Raw genomic sequence first — 16807 nt, 5'->3', positions numbered from 1 at the left:
TGCTTTTCTGGTGTCCTTTGTACTCCTCAGTGCTTACTGTTTCCCTTGGGAAACTGCAGAGGAATCACTAGAAACTTCTATCGATTTTTGATGAAAAAAAAGCCTGGGTGACAATGAGACTGTAATTCTGCAAACACCAAGGCTAATGGATGTTTTGTTTACAGCAGTTATTATATCGGTTACAGAACCAGCAACAGAAGGTTTGCAGTGGGGTCTGGAGCACTGTTTTCTGTTGGTACCAGAGTTGCAACTCTTGGATAAAAAAAACAAAAACAAAAAAACTTTCAGTGTTTTTTGCCCGCTTGATTTTTATGATATGCAAAGCTGATTCTTTTATGTTGTTTGCTACATCTTGCAATTTTAAATGGGTTACACTGTTAGCTGTGGGTAGGGTACAAGGTGAATTTGCTACTCACAGCTGCTGGTACTTTCCCCTAATGTCAGTAGGTGAGGCCCAGAGGGCTGCTCTTTCTTCACAATAGCAGGAGGTTGTCTTTGCACCACCTCAACGTCTGCAAATGCTCTGAATACCAAACACTGACTTCCTTGCCTAAGGAAGCAGCTGGCAAATCGTTGCTTCTAAAAGGCCACCACACGTTAGTTGTATGTGTGTGCATTTCTGGACTGAAGGAACTGCAATGAGAGCTCTCTCTGTTGCTTGCTTTTCTAAATGGTTTGAGGCTACTGTTGAGTGTTGCTCTTTTGAAAGCTTGAGAAGAATTTAGATTAGTATTAAAGCAGTGAAAGATTCAGGGCACAAATTTTCACAGTCTGCTCACTGAAGCTCTTAACAGAAGACCATTTAGCCCTGATCTCCTGTTGCAGAACAATTTATTTTCTCCTGTAAGAAGATGGTATGATTTTTCTGGCTTGATTTGAGTAGCAGAAGTGGATTGAAAGTGATCTCCAGCTACAGGGCTGTGCTGGAATAGTAAAGGGGTTTTTGTTTTGTCAGCTCCCCTGTAGGGAGTTGTACTTAATGTCTGTTTTGATGAGTCCATGCTTGTATCAGTTGCCATTGATGAACTTTAGCTTTGGACTGTTAAGAATTAAAAATTACCAAATTAAGATTTTAATTTAGTGGCTTTCAATTTTAGAAAATACATTATATAATTTTACCTTGTAAAACTAAAGCTGTTGAATTCTGGGACTGGAAACAATCTTAAACTGATTGCAGTAGGTTCCTGGTTGGGACTTCTTTGTCTGTTTTTCCTACCTCCCTCACATTAAATAGATTAGGAGCAGCAGGTGACTGTCACCCAAATGGCTGTAACTGTGAGCAGCAAGAGCATTTGCAAAGGCAGTTCAGCATCTACATGAAAGAAGCTCCTTTGTAGAAGTCTGTGGTTTATGAACTTGCCTCACAATGCCAAACGTGTTTTTGCATTAATAGGGAATTGCATAGTGCCAGGGTTTAACTGTTGCAATTTGTAATTGCTTGTTTTCTCTTTGGTACTCCAAAAGGATTTGGTCCTTGGCTTTCTTTAAATCTCTGTTGTGCTCAGTGCATCAAAATGGTTCTTCTGTGCTCTTTCCATGAAAGTGAACTTTGTGTCCAGCTGGGGCTGCAGGAGAGTGGAGCTCACATACATGAAGCTGGTCTGGCCCCATGGTGTCAGTGTGACAGCATGTGAGGGAAGAGCAGAGTCAGGTGATAGCTGTCAAGAACAGATTTTACTTGGAAATATCTCTACCTTAATTTGGCTTGTGGAAGGCAAAACTAAGTTAAAAGGAGTAATGGCTTGGGTACTAATTCAGGAATGGAAGGCCTGTGTTCAGCACCTTGCTTCATTCATACATTGCAGATTCCAAGTAAAGGAAGCTTTGTATTTCTTGCACATGGTTTCTTCATGTGGTTTAAAGCCAGAGCTTTACACAGGTTATTCCTGTGGTGGGAGTGCTTTCCTGGTACTGCAGAGTTGCTGTGATGTACTGATGGTGCTGTATTGTGCTGGCAGAGCTGTGGCTTGTGCTGCTTCAGTGACTTGGCTGCTTCCCCGTGTGCATGAACCAAGGAGCCAAAGCAAAGCAGTAGTAGGGCTCCACTCTCCATCTGTCAATGGGGAGTGCCCTGCTCTTGTCCTGAAATCTGGCAAGGTGTTCCTGTCACACATCCTTTTACTTTCTCACAGTGATGGGTGGGGTCCACGCTGAGCTGGGCCAAATCAAAGTAGGAAGGGCCAGTGCCAAAAAACAGTGTCACACTGTGTGACTTGCTGCTGGATATAAGGATTACTTAAAGTTTATATAGTTTTGTAGAAAGAGGTGGGCAAACTCATGTCAAAACAGTGTGTTGAGCTGCTCTGTGTGAGACATGAACTCCCATCTCAGGATAAGGGCTCCCTGTTGTTGACTTGTGTAGGAAACCACATTTATGACTCTGGCTTGCTGCTGTAGGACTGCTTTTACTTGTGTGACCACTGTGCTCTGAGGAAACAAGTGTGCTGGTATTTGTGCTGAGCAGAGTTGAATGGCAGCTTGTATTCTGGGTTAGGGAACATGATGGTTCACAGTGCAGCTATTTCATCTTAAAAATGCTAAAGAAGTACCTAAGGGATCTGATTTATAACCAGATAGTTATAAGCTTAAATTCCTGAGGTTTATACTGGCTGAATTTGATACTTTATCTGCCGCAGTTGAAGTATGGGTTGAAAAAGAAAACCTGATTTTTGTCCTGTTACTGTTTGTGAGGGGTTATCATCTAGGATGTACCTGGACAAAACCTCATTGCTCATTCTGTGTTGCTGCTTCACAGGTTTTCAGCCTATGTAAATGGTAAAGGATTATTTAGAGGAGATTGTTTTCAAGTTGAAAGCACCTTAAGTTGAGGGGTTTAGTGGTGGAGTTCATGACTTTTTCAGCAGAAGAAGCAAAGGTAAAGGGAGGTGGCTGAGGGCAGGTTCTTGTCAGGAAGCTTGCCTGTGCTAATGAAAGCCTTTTCTTGGCCAGTACCCCAAGTCTGTACAAGAATGCCATTGACAGTGGGAATTGTGCAGGCAGAGATACAGAACATGGATGGAATTTCTTTTTTTGTGTCCTGTGAAGTCATTGAGGTTTAACTTAGGCCTGATTGGGTGAGATGGTGAGGCCTGAGCTCAGTCTGAGGTGTTGTCAGGGCTGCTGAGCTCTTCACCTTGGTGAACTCCTCGGAAGGAGCTGGTGAAGGACTGATTTATTCCTTTGCAACAAAAAGTGCTGACCTCAGAGTGGAGGTGAGGTTATAATTCAGTTCTCTGCAGCTGTACAGTACTGCTGCTTTGGGATTTCCTTAAGCTGCCTCTTTTTACTGAAATATTGATTTTCTGGTTTTAATTTTAGCTCACCTTTGTGCTTGTTGGATGGACAGCTGTGTCCTAGACTGCTCACTGTTTTAACCCTGGATTTGCTGTCCTCTTCCAGAACTTCAGCCACATTGATCCCAGATCCTATTTAGGAGATAGCAGGTGGAAAGGGCTGCAGGAAAAACAGATCAGATACCTGAGAACAGCCTGAGCTTTCCAGAGTCCTTGCTTAGGCTCTGATTCCTTATCAGTGGCTGTGATGTCCTCTCTGCTCCTTACCTGACTGTTGAGACCAACTAAATGTGACAGAGTTGGCAAACAAAGGGTATGTTAGCTGATGTAGGGTATGTTATGGGAGACTGTCACCTATTTTGTTGCTTTGCTTTGAAGACAGTTAAGGTAGCTGTCTGAGCAATAGCAGCTGCTTCTGCTTTTTCCTGGAAAGCAAGAAGAGTAGAAGGAAAATTTTGATGCTGATGATGTATTTCAAGGGGAATGGATAAAAAGGCAGGGAATTGACTCCCACAAGTCTCAAGATTTAGAGCTGGCAGGGAGAGTGATTTCTAAAACGTGTAATTGTCCATCTGTGTTCTTGCTCTGTGGTCTCAGCATGGCCCAGTCAGACCTGTCAGGCTAATGAGCAGTGGGAGAGCATGTGACACCATTAACTCTCTCCTTACTTTGTGATGCTTTTCAGGGATCTCAGTGGATGAATCAATGCAAGGGGTTGGCAGCATGCTCACACTTCTGGCTGGGTGTGAATCTTGGTCATTAGTTTTGTGCTCATGGGGTTTTGAGCAATGCTGAGTGAAGCACAGTAGCTTTTAAAATCAGGAGAAAGATCAGGTGTTGGTGTTGTAGGTGGTGTGGTGCACATCAGATCAAGGCTGATGTGTTTGACATCTTCCATATGTGATTTTTGAAAAAGCCTTTGCTGTATTGTTTATACCTGGAAGTGAGAAGGGAGGTGAGCATTACCAGAATGTGTATCTTGAAGCCTGATATTTACAAAGATTTTTTCCAGGTGGATAACAAGTGCTACATAGCTTTCACCAAATGAGGTGATTGGGTGTTGTTAGGCTAGATATGGAAGACAATAAACTGAAATAATAGGAGAGAGGAGGAAACCACTCATATTTTGATGTACTTTTTGCAATGGCTTTGTTTGCAGTAGCAAGGTATTGTTAGGAAAAGACAAATGAATTTCAATGGCCTTTTGAAAAGCCACTCCTTGAGGACTTCTGTTTCGTGTTGGTAACAGGTGGTGCCAGATGTCAGTAAGGTTTTATTCTCAGTCCTCCTTGGCTAAGGTGTTCTAGCGAAATGTGTTCTAGCCACTTTCTGAAGGAGGCTTGCATGGTACAAGAACTTTGGCTTTTAAGGTTTTCCCAGAAATGTAATCTGAACAGTATAAGCCTGGGGATGATGCTTTGAAGCTGTAAGATAAATCAAACCATTCAGAATTACATAGAATATGAATGTGACCACTGTTTAGAGGTGGCAGACTAGAAAGTGAGTGCTTGCTTTTTTACCACCAAGCATCAAAATGCTGATCTTGGCATAATGGAGTATAGCCAGCAGCCTGTTTCTGCACTTATGCTGTTGTTTTTCTTAGAGGTCAGAGCATGCCTCAGCTATCCACAGTTTATATTGGCTTTTTCCAATTTAAAGAACAACTATTGATTTATTTTTTTTTGGAAGCCAATTAGTGGAAATACGTTACCTTTCAAGAATGACAGGGTCTCTGGGCCCATTTTGATAACCTTTCCTCTGTGTGCATCCATTCCCTGGTGCTTCAGAATTTCCCTGGGGAATACTGACATTGTCCGATGCTGACAGTGGCCCAGAGATGAGGTTAGTAAGTATGAGCAGGAGCTGTGCTGTGTGCTGCTTCACTTGTGAGCCAATTGCCTTTCTCAGAGGCAGCTGCAGAAATTGTGACTTCATAAACATCAAACCTAGCCAGGACTCTGAGCCAGAGCACTTGCTTATAAAATAAATCGTGTTATGGTTTGCTTAATGTGCTTGGAAAAGGAGAATGGGCTAATGAACAGTGTCTAATCAGGATTTTTTCATTAGTAGATGTACAGATGAGGCTTCTGCTCAGAGGGGCTGTGACTTGCAAAGTGTTAGATAATAGCCCTACACTCACCAACATGCTGACCCCTGTTGTCTTCCTTTATCTCAACATGCTTTGAAACTCCCAGAGTGACTGAGCAGATGCCCACCTGAAAGTCATCTTTGGCTTCTAATGTGGCTTGCTGCTTTCAAGGAAATTATTTATGTGTGCTGGTTTCATTTGTGTGGTTTTGCTGGTAATTGGTGTGATGAAAAACAAGGCTCAGCTGGGATCTCCAGAGGTAGGAGGAGTCTCAGAGCATCTCCAAAATGATGGATTGACCTTAAGATTAACTTGGGCATTTCTAGGTCTTTCAAACCTGGGGTGTCTGGGTGCTGCTTTGGCTTTGGGACCTGGATGACAAACTGCATTGTCTCATTTTCAGGTTCTTCCATGTGTGTTTTGCCTGTGTTCTTTGTAAGTCAGTGTGGAAATACTTGGATAAAAATCACACCCTTCCCCAGCAGGAGATACTGTTTCTATATCTGGCTCTCAGGTAGTTTTCCTGGCTTCTAAAAATCTGAAAACAGAAGATGCTTATTCACCTATTCAGGTCTCACAGGAGCTCTTCTGCTATTGGTAAGGGGATCTTTGGTCCCTCTGTTCATACCTTCATCTCAGGGGCCTCAGATCCAGTCCCAGCATTTTGCTGCTTGGCCTGTTTCCCTTGTTTCCAAGCTGCTGCTCATTCCTAACAGCCCCAGGCTCAGAAATGGGCTTTTGATGTCTGGTGAGATGCTGGCAGAGCCTGCTTTGCAGGCATTGGGCCTGGGGTTTCCCCTGCTGTAAAGTGCAGCTTGCAAGATGCATTATTTTTTTTCTGTAACTAAGAGATGGTGAAGCAAGAGGGTTTCTGTGTTAGCCTGAAGGGGAGGCAGAGCTGTTTGCTGCCATACTATCTCATTAACACGTTACAAACTGAGCCAAGCTTAGTCTGGCCTTTTCCCCCATGGGGATGCTTCTGCTTTGTAGTGTGTGCTAGCTCCTGTTATGATCTGTGTAACCTTTGTGTCTAGTGTTCATAGTTCTAAGTGAATTTGGAACCCCTGGCTCTTAATACCAGGAGAGGCATCCATGGCTCGAGCTCTGTGCTGCTTTGGGGGAGTTGGAGGGTTGCAGGGATCTGGCTTTCAGTGTATTTGCAGATCAGAGTTAACAGGATCAGGGGACTGTCACATTGATAAAGCTCATCTGTTCACCTGGGTTACTCAGCTCAGAGGTATGTTCCATAATGTGGATTTAATCCTTTTGAGAGGTACAAATTAAAACACAGGGATGCCTCAAAGATTGGCATGCTAATGCACGGTGGGATTTTGAGGCACTGCAATGGAGGTGGCCAAGGGAACACTTATCTAGTGAAGCAAGAAGGGACCTGGTACTTCGAGGTGCTTGAAACTGGGGTGAATAAAGCTCCAGTCAATGAGATTAAGGCTTGCTCCCTGGCTGGGGGTCAGCTTCTCCAGAGGGCCATGTTTGGCATGCTCTACCTATTGCAAGCCCCAGTGGGAGCTTGATAACTGGAGTGCTGCTGCCTTCTGGTTTTAGGGAGCCTCTTGCAGAAGCTGCAAGCAGAAGTCCAAAAGGGGCCTGACAGCTTGGTCAGCATTTCAGGAGGGAGCACAGTCCATCCACTGATCTTTTCTTTGCATCTGTCACAGAATCTTTGTCATACAGGAGATGACAGAAAATCGGTTGTTTCCTTCAAGGCTTACAAGGTTATGCATTATTGGTGTTAAAATACCATTCACCTTTGCTGGTTTTCAGGTGAGTTGGTTTGAGATGCAGCCTGGGCTGACTGCTTGGATAGCAGCACACCTGCTGTGAGGAGCAGCACCAGGCAGGCAGCTTGGGCCTTGCCTGACTGCAGGAGAGCTCTCATCACTTCTGATTTTTTTTAGAAACCAGCCAGCTTCTTCTGCCTATCTAGTCAGCCTGCAAAATTATCAGTTATTCCAGCTTGGTCTTGTCTCTCTTGCTTCAGGGAATAGGTTGAGTTTCCCAGGGAACAGCTTCTCCCACCTGGTTTGAAGAGGAATGCTGGTGTTTTTCTGAAAGGGGGAGAACTAATTTTTTACTTTGAAATTAGAAAAGTGATGGGGATGTACTAGTTTTAGCTCTGTCTGCTGTACACCAGGTAATTCAGCATAAAATATTTACATATGCATTGTGCAGGCAGATGTGGTCTGGAGTGAAGGTTCACTTGTGTGAAGACTTAATTCCATCCTGGGAATTGCTAAACCTGTTCATTCCAGCATTTTCAGGACCTTGAAGGCTGGAGGATCTGCCTCTCGTGCAGTGCATCTGTCTGTGGAAGGCACCTGGGACATTGCAGCTCAAGCACACAAGTCCACTAAAAAATATTCAGAAAATTATTCCTCAGCTCCAAAGGGATTATTTTTTTAATAAACCCCTGTAGATGAGTATTACTTTCTCCTTAAGTGATCACTCCAGAAGGCTGGAGGACTATTTATTGAGACTAAACACAGATGGGGAATATTGAGAAAGGGTAATTAGCCTCATTTTTGTCCCCTTTGGTCTGTGATTCCCCAGAGCTAACAACATTAAGATAGTGTGGAAAGTTTTATAACTGTGTCAGGTCTAAACTGGGGCAGGCTTCCCAAGTGAGGAGTGTGTCCTGAGTACAAGTGGTAAAGAGCTGGCATTTTTCACAGCTTCCATTCTTGTTCTCCCTTTCTCAGCAGGGAGGTCAGGGAGAGGGTAACTTTGTGCTGCTGTGACTAAAAATTTTAACTGTCTTCTCTGCTCTAACTTCTCTTACACCTAAATGCCAGCATATGCTTTCTCAGCCTGATGTGCACCAGGTGTTTTGTTAGGAGAATGTTGCTGTGTTGAGCCACCTGGGGGTAAATTGGAGGGATTTTGGCACTTGGGATGCATAAGGTTGCTATTACACAGCAGACTACAGATAATTAGCCTGCAAACCTTCTTGCTATGCCTGTTTGTCTTTCCCAGCTTGCCCTTACCCTGCCTCTGTTTCCCCTCTGTGCAAGGATGAAGCTGTGCTGGCACACTTCTCCAAGGGCTTGCAGGGCACCTTGCTGCTCACTGCTGAGCTGGGCACTTTGCTGACACACTGCAGCATTGGCATCCCTTATGCAAGTTCTGTTTCTGGCCAGCCGGACTGGATTCAGCTGTGCTGGATGGAGGCATCTCAGCACCACACCGGGGCAAGTCCTGGGCTGTGGGTGTTGTGTTGTGTCATGGTGTGATGGATTGAGAGCCTCCTGTTCACCCTGGCAGCTCTACACCTGGTGTAAGACCAGCAGCAGACAAGCTGGTGTATTAGACTCACTCTGCCACTGAACTGAATGAAAATTTGGGTTTAATCCCATTCTGCAGATTAGCTGGAGCTGTCAGCATAATGCTCCTTCCAGCATGTATTCTTCCTTCTTTGTAGTAGTTTATGTGGCTAAGGCCACTGCTGGGAGCAGATCAACCACTCCTCTTAAATTAATCTGCTGCATTTCAGTACTGTGGAACCCCTTCTGGGACAGCCTTGACATGAGGTGTTGTCTTCATGTGCTTTGTTCCCAGTGTACATAACCTGGGGCCTTTTCCATGCCCTTAGGTTGCAGCATTTCAAGTTGATAACTGTGGAAGGAAGGGTGATAAGTTCTTCAGTGGAGCTAAGTTGGAACTAACATGCCCACCACTGAGCACCAAACCAGCAGGCTGAGTGGGTATGGCTATGCCTGAATATTTGGCTACCGCTTTGAGCTTGGTTCAGAGATGAAGAGTCTTAAGAAGGACACCTGTAAGTATTTGAGGCACTTAGTGATCCAGTTTCTAGCATGTTTTCCTTATAATAACTTCTAAACATGGAAGACATTTCTATTTTATAGTTGCACAACACCTTGTACAGTAGCATCATCTGTGCTACTAGGCTCTGATGTGGTCCAAAAATTAATAACTGTTCTGTGTTTTGGAAGTCTTACACAATTTATTAGCATAGCAGTGTAATGAAATCTCTGTGGCAAAGTGATGAGAGTGAGTAGTTTTATGTGTGAATTACAGGGGCTGCAAGTGGGTGAGACACTAGCTACTTGTTTTATTGCTGACAATATACTTATTTTCATGTTTATTCCTGGATTACAATGTGTGAATAGCATCCCAGTAAACAGTCAGGCAAATAGTTACTTATCAAGTATTTAAAAGTGAAAGGTCTTGTAATTTTCCTTGGTAATGACTGTGATTTCTTCCATCTGGATTAATGACTCCCATTTCTTCCCATGAAGAACAAGAATTGTTTTGGTTTCTACATGGAGAGAGTTATTGTCTCCCATAATAATGCAGACCAGAGGATTTCTTTTTCCTTCTTGGCCTGGGATCTGGGAAAGGTTGAAATGTGCATAACCTGAATTAATACCTTGTAAAGCTCTTTAATACTCTTCCGTCATGCCTGTTGGAGTGGTGCAGGAGTTGCTGCTGGCATCAGCCCAGCAGCACCCTGCTCAGAGCAGCTTTTGTTTCAGTTTATGAGGCAGTAAGAGGGTCTTGTGATGGAATTGCCTTGAAAGGTCACTTTTAATTACATTTCTGTCGCATTCCTCTGTCCCCAGCTGGCCAGTCCTGGTGGAACAGGTTGCATGCAGCTTTGCAGCTGAATTTCTGCAGCAGACAGCTCCAAAAATGTATGTTAGAGCAGCTGCTGGCAGGCCAAATGGTGCAAAGAAAATGGAACTAACTGTTGTATTTTGTGCCCAGCCCTTGTTACTGGTACCCCGAGGAGGAGGAGGGTGTGAGAATCGAAGCATAAGTAAAGCCTTGGTAGCACCCTGTCTTGTACCCCTGGATGGCTGAAGTGTCTGCCATTGAAGGCCTGTGCCAGACTCTCTCTGTGCATCATGTGCTTTCTACTTTTTCACCCTTTCTGGGGTTGAGCATTGTCCTGTTCCAAGAGTTGTGGCTTGCAGTGCTGATCCAACCAAGAGTGTGCTAACTCTGTCAGAGTGCAAATCCCTAGAGCTGTTTTTCATTTCAGCCTTGTGCCTATCTTTTCCTCAGCTGGTAGGGGAGACATCAGTTCTGTCTCCAAGCTGGAGAAAGCTGAAGATGCACAGGAGGTTAAGGCCAAGGGCACAGTGCTGAGATCCCAGTTCTGCCACTGGCTTTGAAGACTTGCTCACTGTTACGTGTCTCCAGATCCTGTAAGCTACTTAATTGCCGGATCCCTGTAGGCTTGTGGGAGCTGAGCTGCGCTGTCATCTCTCAGCAGAGCCATTGGGAAGGCATGCTTTCAGTCACCTCTGCCTCCCTTCCCAGCCCCTGCCTCCTCTTGGTCCTACACTCTTCAAGGCCCAGAAGCTGGGATCCAACTCAGGAGCCCATCCTGTGGCCGTGTTGAGACCAATCTAGAGTTTGGTTTTTCTCCCAGGGCACGTGGTTATTATGCTACACCTCTTTTTTTTCCTGTGTGCTCCAGGTTGCCTCATGTTTCTCTCTGTGGCTCACGTGCTTCCTGCATGCTGGGGGTCCACTCTGATGACATGGCAGTGCAGGAGGTGACAAGAGGAAAGGGATCCTGCCAGAAGCCAGCACTGCAGAGTGTACAGGAGAGGGTGCTGCTTCTCAGCTTGGCAGGGGTCAGAGCTGCCTGTTTAGGTGCTGCATTTGAAAATTAATAGACCGTGTGATTGCATTGATCTGAACTCAGCCTTATGGTTGGGGAGAATTCTGTCTTATTGCTGTATGAAGATACCAGGTTTATCCTGTCAAATGAAATCCATGGATGTAGGGTAACCTTTGGTGTATGACTGCTACATGAGGTGACCGCTGTTACCAAGAGCTGTGTCTGAATGGTGTGTTTGGGATGTTCTAAATTGTGACGATGCTGTAGCGAGGTTTTTTTTTCTTCCTGGACTGCTTTTCTTCTTTTTTTACCCCTTCCCTTACCAATCTGATCAGCAAACACTTGTAAATATTCATAGTGTGGGATTTGTCTTTATCCACATGACTGCTATGGTTTGAAAGGCATGTGACAATGCAGGGGGGAAATGGGGTTAATCTCCTTCTGCACTAGCAGAACAAGGCTGAGCAGTTGTACAGCACAGGCATTATTCTTGTGCCTTTTCCACTGCATTTGCAGTCTGTGGAGAAGGAGGAAGGAAGTTTCAGATGCTGATTCACTGTCAGGATGGAGACATGGATGCACTAATTGTGTGCAAGTGAGATTTCAGGACATCAGTGCCTCCAGGGTTTACAGATAACTCCGTGTCACTTTCCTTGATGCCAGCAGACACCTATCTGGGGCTGCAGTTCCTGGGGTTTCTCCATGACTATTAGCCAGTTTTTTCATGGAATTTGTGGGGTCAGGTTGGTGAGTAGGAAGCAAGCAGTGATTAGCCTGACTTGTAGCCAAGAGAGATCCCATGGCCAGCCAGGCTTTCAGCCTCTCCTCAGCATATGGTCTAGACCAGGGATGAGCCTGCCCATCCTTGCTGGAGCCAATGCAGCCAGAGGCCCAGGCTGCAGGAGGGTGAGATGGAGGATTGTTTCTTCCATGCTGTCTGAGCTGTGGGTCAGGCTGCCTCTGTGCCCATAGAGTTGCAGGGCCCTGGAGAGGCTCACAGGCTTGTGCTCCATGGGAACAAAATTGTTAGCTTGGCAAATCAGGGCAACCTCATTAGGAGCTACTGAGAGCGTGAAAAGCATGTTGCTAGAGGCAGGTCAAGGTAAATGAGGAGGCTAAAGTAGCTGGGATTTGCTAACAATTAATTATTGAGTGGTTTTCTAGAGATTCTTTCTCATGTTTATAATTCATTCCCTGCTGTAGATGCCATATTGATTTATAATTTTTTGAAGTTCAATATTTTGCACCCTCGGGGCCTCAAGCAAAAATTAACTAGAAAATGAGAGTAAATTTGTACATTCTCACTTGTCAGAGCTTTCTTTCTGTTGCCCATTCCCAGAGCCAGTTTCCATGCTCTGGTTTGGGCTGCAGATGTTGCCAAGCCTGCGTGCCGTGGGGCTGTGAGATGTGGGTGGCAGGAGAACTGCCTCACTGACCAACAAATGAGAAAATCAAGAGCCCAATTAAGAGCCTGGAATTGCCCCCAGTGACCTGAGGAGAGCATTTAGTAGCTGCTAGTGAGATGGGCCTGTTTGAATGAATAAGCATTCCAGTTTGTTGGAAGGAAAAAAAATCCCCTCCTCCTCCAGCTCTAATTAGCTACTCTTTTTCTTTTTTCTGCCATGAATGTAGAGGGTTTGTCACTGGAATGAAATGTTAACAAGATATGTGTTCTTCAGCTTGCAGCTGATGAAGGTGATCTCTGTGCAAGGGGAGACTCTTGTACCTGTTTTTGTGTTTACTTGCTGGATCTTTGGTTTTACTGTTCAGTACAGCTCTTCCTTACCCTCTGGTTTCTCTCTTTTCCTCCAACAGGGTGACTAAAGAAGTGGACTCAAACTCAAAAGAAGCTAAATCTTTTCTGAAGCAGCAAGAGAAACTGCAGTCAGCAGCTCCAGCTTCCTTGCCGACAGTCTCGGGGTGAGTCTGGGATTTCCCTGCCTGTGTACAGGCTCTTAGTGAGAAAGATGACAAACCAATAGTGCAGGCTCTGCAGTATTTAATGGTGTTTGTTTTCTGCAGGATTTCAGTGGGAGCAAGACTAGGCCTGGAAGGTGTGATGATTTGGGCTGTAGGGAAGCAGGGGAAGCAACTCGTGAGTTCCAGTGACTCACTTCATAGGATCATGCTCAAAACTTTTAATCCTCATAAATCATTCATCCTACTAAGGAAATAGTGGTTTGACTGTCTCAAGCAGCCTGATGAAACTGCAGGTAGCCAAAGAACATGCCTGAGATTGCCTGCAGTTCCTCTGACAGGTGCTTCTCAGGGCTATAAAAAGCCATGTCAGGCTGGGCTGTGGCTTCCTAGAGATTTTGGGTGAGCATTTAAATTAGAGATGTTTTCGCCTCTTTGATGTTCTCTAATATAATTTTGATGTGGATTTGTCACTTTTCTGTTCAAGCTCTAACACCTAATTCTGAGATTATCATAATGCTTGTCAAAGATACAAGGAGGTCAGGTCCCCTGTGCATCTCATATTCCAGTCTGGTTCTTGATGAGCTTGGGAGATCACCAACTTCTTAGGAACAGAGGAGATGCTTCTGTGTTCCTAGTGATGATTTTTGTTTAAGTCAGTTGTTTGCATTTATATTTGAAAGACATAAGCTGCATGTGATTTGGTCACACAGAAACAATACCCATTAAATAAATATATTGTCCTTCCCATCTGCTTAGAGCAATTCTCCAGTGTGAGTTAAGGCTGTCTTTCCCTGAGATGCTGTTATTCAGTTGCTGCAGCTGGATTGTCACTCATTTTTCTGGCTAAGTGTTGCATAGCTTGTACTTAGCTCAGGGTAGTGAAAGCATAGTGTGTGTGTGCATGACCCTTGACAGCTGCTGTTCTCTGAGCTGAATGAAGGCATAGATGAGCATAGTCTTCATGCTCTTGTTCACACTGCACAAGAGTTCAGTCTCTGCAGAGCTCATTAATTGTAACTTAAGTGTTGTGTACAGGGTTTTGTGCTGGAAAACTTGCATTGGGTTGGGCTGGCATTCTTTGTGCAATTTTGGTGGCCAGAGTTTGTTCTAGTGGCAGCTGAAGCTGGGGCAGCTCTGCACTGTGCACACTGCTGGTGGTCCCATGTTTTCAAACCTGTCTTCCAGTTCCCCCAGCAACTGCCCTGCTGCTTTGAGTGCTGGTAGGTTTGGCAGCCTCCTGGGAAAGCTCCAGGGGCTGCTCACCTTCCAGTTCAGATGTTTCCTCCTGTGTCTTACAGGCCCAGGGAGGAGCTGGGTAGCCAGTGGGCCTGTGCAGCCTGGTCATTACCAAGGGGCATGGTTGCTTTTGCTGGAGCTTGGATTGCTCAGGAGTAATAGCCACAGCTCAGTTTTAGTTAATGGTGCAGATACCTGAAGAATTCCCATCAAATACAGAAAAAAGTGGACTAAAAATCAATATAAGAAATAATGAGTTCAAGGACTTCTTTGACGTTCTTGCAGTCTTATTTTGGAAGCAGCTTAATTAGGTCATTGTTCAGCTTGCTGATGTGTGATGTCCTACTAACAGTTGCTTGCCCAGAACACGAGGTGACCTGGCTGTGGAGAAGGATGGGGGAAAATATCCTGGGCTTGTATGTCTTGCCTTTCTTCAGAGCACCAAGCCCCAATGCAGCACAGCCCCAAGTGCCTTCCCTTTCACAATCTCCTGCAGCACATCCTGGCTTTGTGCAGGGTTCCTACAGCACAGGAGCAGCAGTGGTGTTTGGACCAATGTGTGGAACAGCCCAGATCTCTTGAGGCTTTAGCAGGAGGTTCTCTGGGGCAATCTGACCAGCATGGGCCCTCTGATCTGAGAGTGCTCCAGAGAGTGTTGGACTAGTGTCTGAGACTGATCCCTGAGACTGCCAGCAAACATGCTTGCCTTTGGGCTTAGGAAGATGCTTCCAGCTGGGAAGCCAGCCAGGGTATTTTCAGGTGAGAAAATTACTAGCAGGCTTGTGGTATTCCTTAAAGCCAGAGGCAAGCCCCATATGTTAAGCAAATTGAAAAAGTCATATTTTAGACTTGAGCCAAGCTATCCAAACCCTGCTGCTCTGGAGCAAAGAGCCACAGGCCTTGGTGACATGCCAGAGCAGTGCTTGGGGACCGACAGAGCCTGGCATAGCCTGACAGTTCTTTGCACTTTTTGTCTACTTAATATAGAGGTTTTGGGGGAGAGGGTACATTTTTCCCTTATGCATTATGGGAGAGCTCCAATCTATTGCCAGAAGGCAGTGAAAAACATGATTTTGGGATCTTAGCTGTGCCTATGGACACCCACTGTGATGTGAGCCATTGTCAGCCCCCAGGAGCTTTGTCAGCTATTAAAAAAAAAAAAAAAGCCTTGCCCTGTGTGTAGGGAATTTGAGCAGCTAAGAGTGGCCTCTCCATCTGGCTTTTCTTTCTTCACCTTGCAAGCAGCATTGCATTATTTCTGAATGCAGCCAACCTACCCTGCATTTATTGAATTTCTCTTCTCTAAACAGACAGAAGTCATCCAGAAAAGCAACGGTCACAAAACCAAACATCCGGCTCCACGTCTCCATGTTACAAACCCTTGCAAACTGACTGGTCCAGGGGAGGGGATGTTTGGGGCTGAAAGTGCATTTCCTGAATGTGTTTAACATCCATACCGGATGTGCTATAAAAAGCTAGATCTGTGCTTGTGAGGGACATGGGGGTGGTTGGAGGAGAATAACTTAAACACTTGGCTGTAATTAAAGCCAGGAGTACCAAACAACCCACCCAGTTCTCTCAGCAGGCTTTGCTAGAAAGGTCAGAAGCCCTTAGTTCCCAGGGATGTGCTGGTTTCCCAGCCTTCACATTATTCCCATCGTGTCCCCCTGTGACACATAGCTAGGCAGTGTTCTGTCACCAGTGGGTATTGGTTTGTTGGAGAGGTTTGGGTTGTGATACTGTTCCAGTTGTTTCTGTTGTGCTCTTGGGTTCTGTTAGGCTCCTGCTGATGCCATCAGAGGTATCAGATGTGAGGGGACCTACTGATCCTTCTCACTTGCTGTCCCAATAAATGGGTGAAAGGCTCCCAGCATCTAAAAAAGCCCTCCACCCACCCAGCTAAGCCTTCTTGTCTGTGTGTTTTAGATCTCATTTCCTATCCTTAACCACTGCTCCAGGACCTATTGGGGAAAGCAGGAGTAGATCCTGGATGTAAATGAAATGCATGACCTGATGGAGGATCAGTGGGCATTTCTGATACTCCAGGAAGTGTTTTTTGCTCTCATCCCAGGCTAGGCAGGACCTGTGAGCAGGGTCCATCATCTCTGCTCTAGTAATCCCATTTTACAAGCAGCATTTGATATTCAGAGGATGTTAAAGCAAATTAAATCCTCCAAGCAGCTTACTGCAAAATGACTCTGTGCATGTACTTGTGAGAGTTGACAGGGGGCTGAGCTCCAGGCTGGGAAAGCCCTGCACCCACCCAGCCCTGCAGTGGGAGCAGCTGCGATCTGCCCGTCAGTTCTTGGCACTTGTCAAAGCACTGTGGCATTGCACAGGGAACAGTGCTGCTGTAGCAGTCCTGAAAATGGAGTTGGTGGATCTTATTTGAGATTCTCTTCTAGGCAGCTGTTTCTACACAGCCTGAACAAGAGCCAGAAAAAAAAAGATAGGTTTTTCACTGACTTTGTTCTTGCTTCTGCTTATTACCGAAACCATTTGTAATTAAACGTGGACTTGCTCACTCAGCCCAGCTGTTGCTGTTCTGTTTGATCCTGCCTGAAATTACAGTGGTGGATGTTTGACCTCCTAGGCCTTTTCATGCCTTGTAGGCTGGTATAAACACCGGGTACAATTTGCCTTTGAAGCAAGCAGGCACCG

General features: G+C 45.2%; 1 protein-coding gene across 1 annotated transcript in view; it reads left to right on the top strand.

The window, feature by feature from the left end:
• The window catches only part of CFDP1 (craniofacial development protein 1), a 61836-nt gene that overhangs the window by 4441 nt on the left and 40588 nt on the right, over positions 1-16807 (top strand). The window contains 1 exon segment of the mRNA XM_056500500.1: positions 12806-12910. Coding sequence (XP_056356475.1) covers positions 12806-12910 — 105 coding nt within the window.

Source organism: Oenanthe melanoleuca, chromosome 11 (genome assembly GCF_029582105.1).
Source record: "Oenanthe melanoleuca isolate GR-GAL-2019-014 chromosome 11, OMel1.0, whole genome shotgun sequence".
NCBI lineage: Eukaryota > Metazoa > Chordata > Aves > Passeriformes > Muscicapidae > Oenanthe > Oenanthe melanoleuca.
This window is presented reverse-complemented; position numbering and strand designations above follow the sequence as displayed.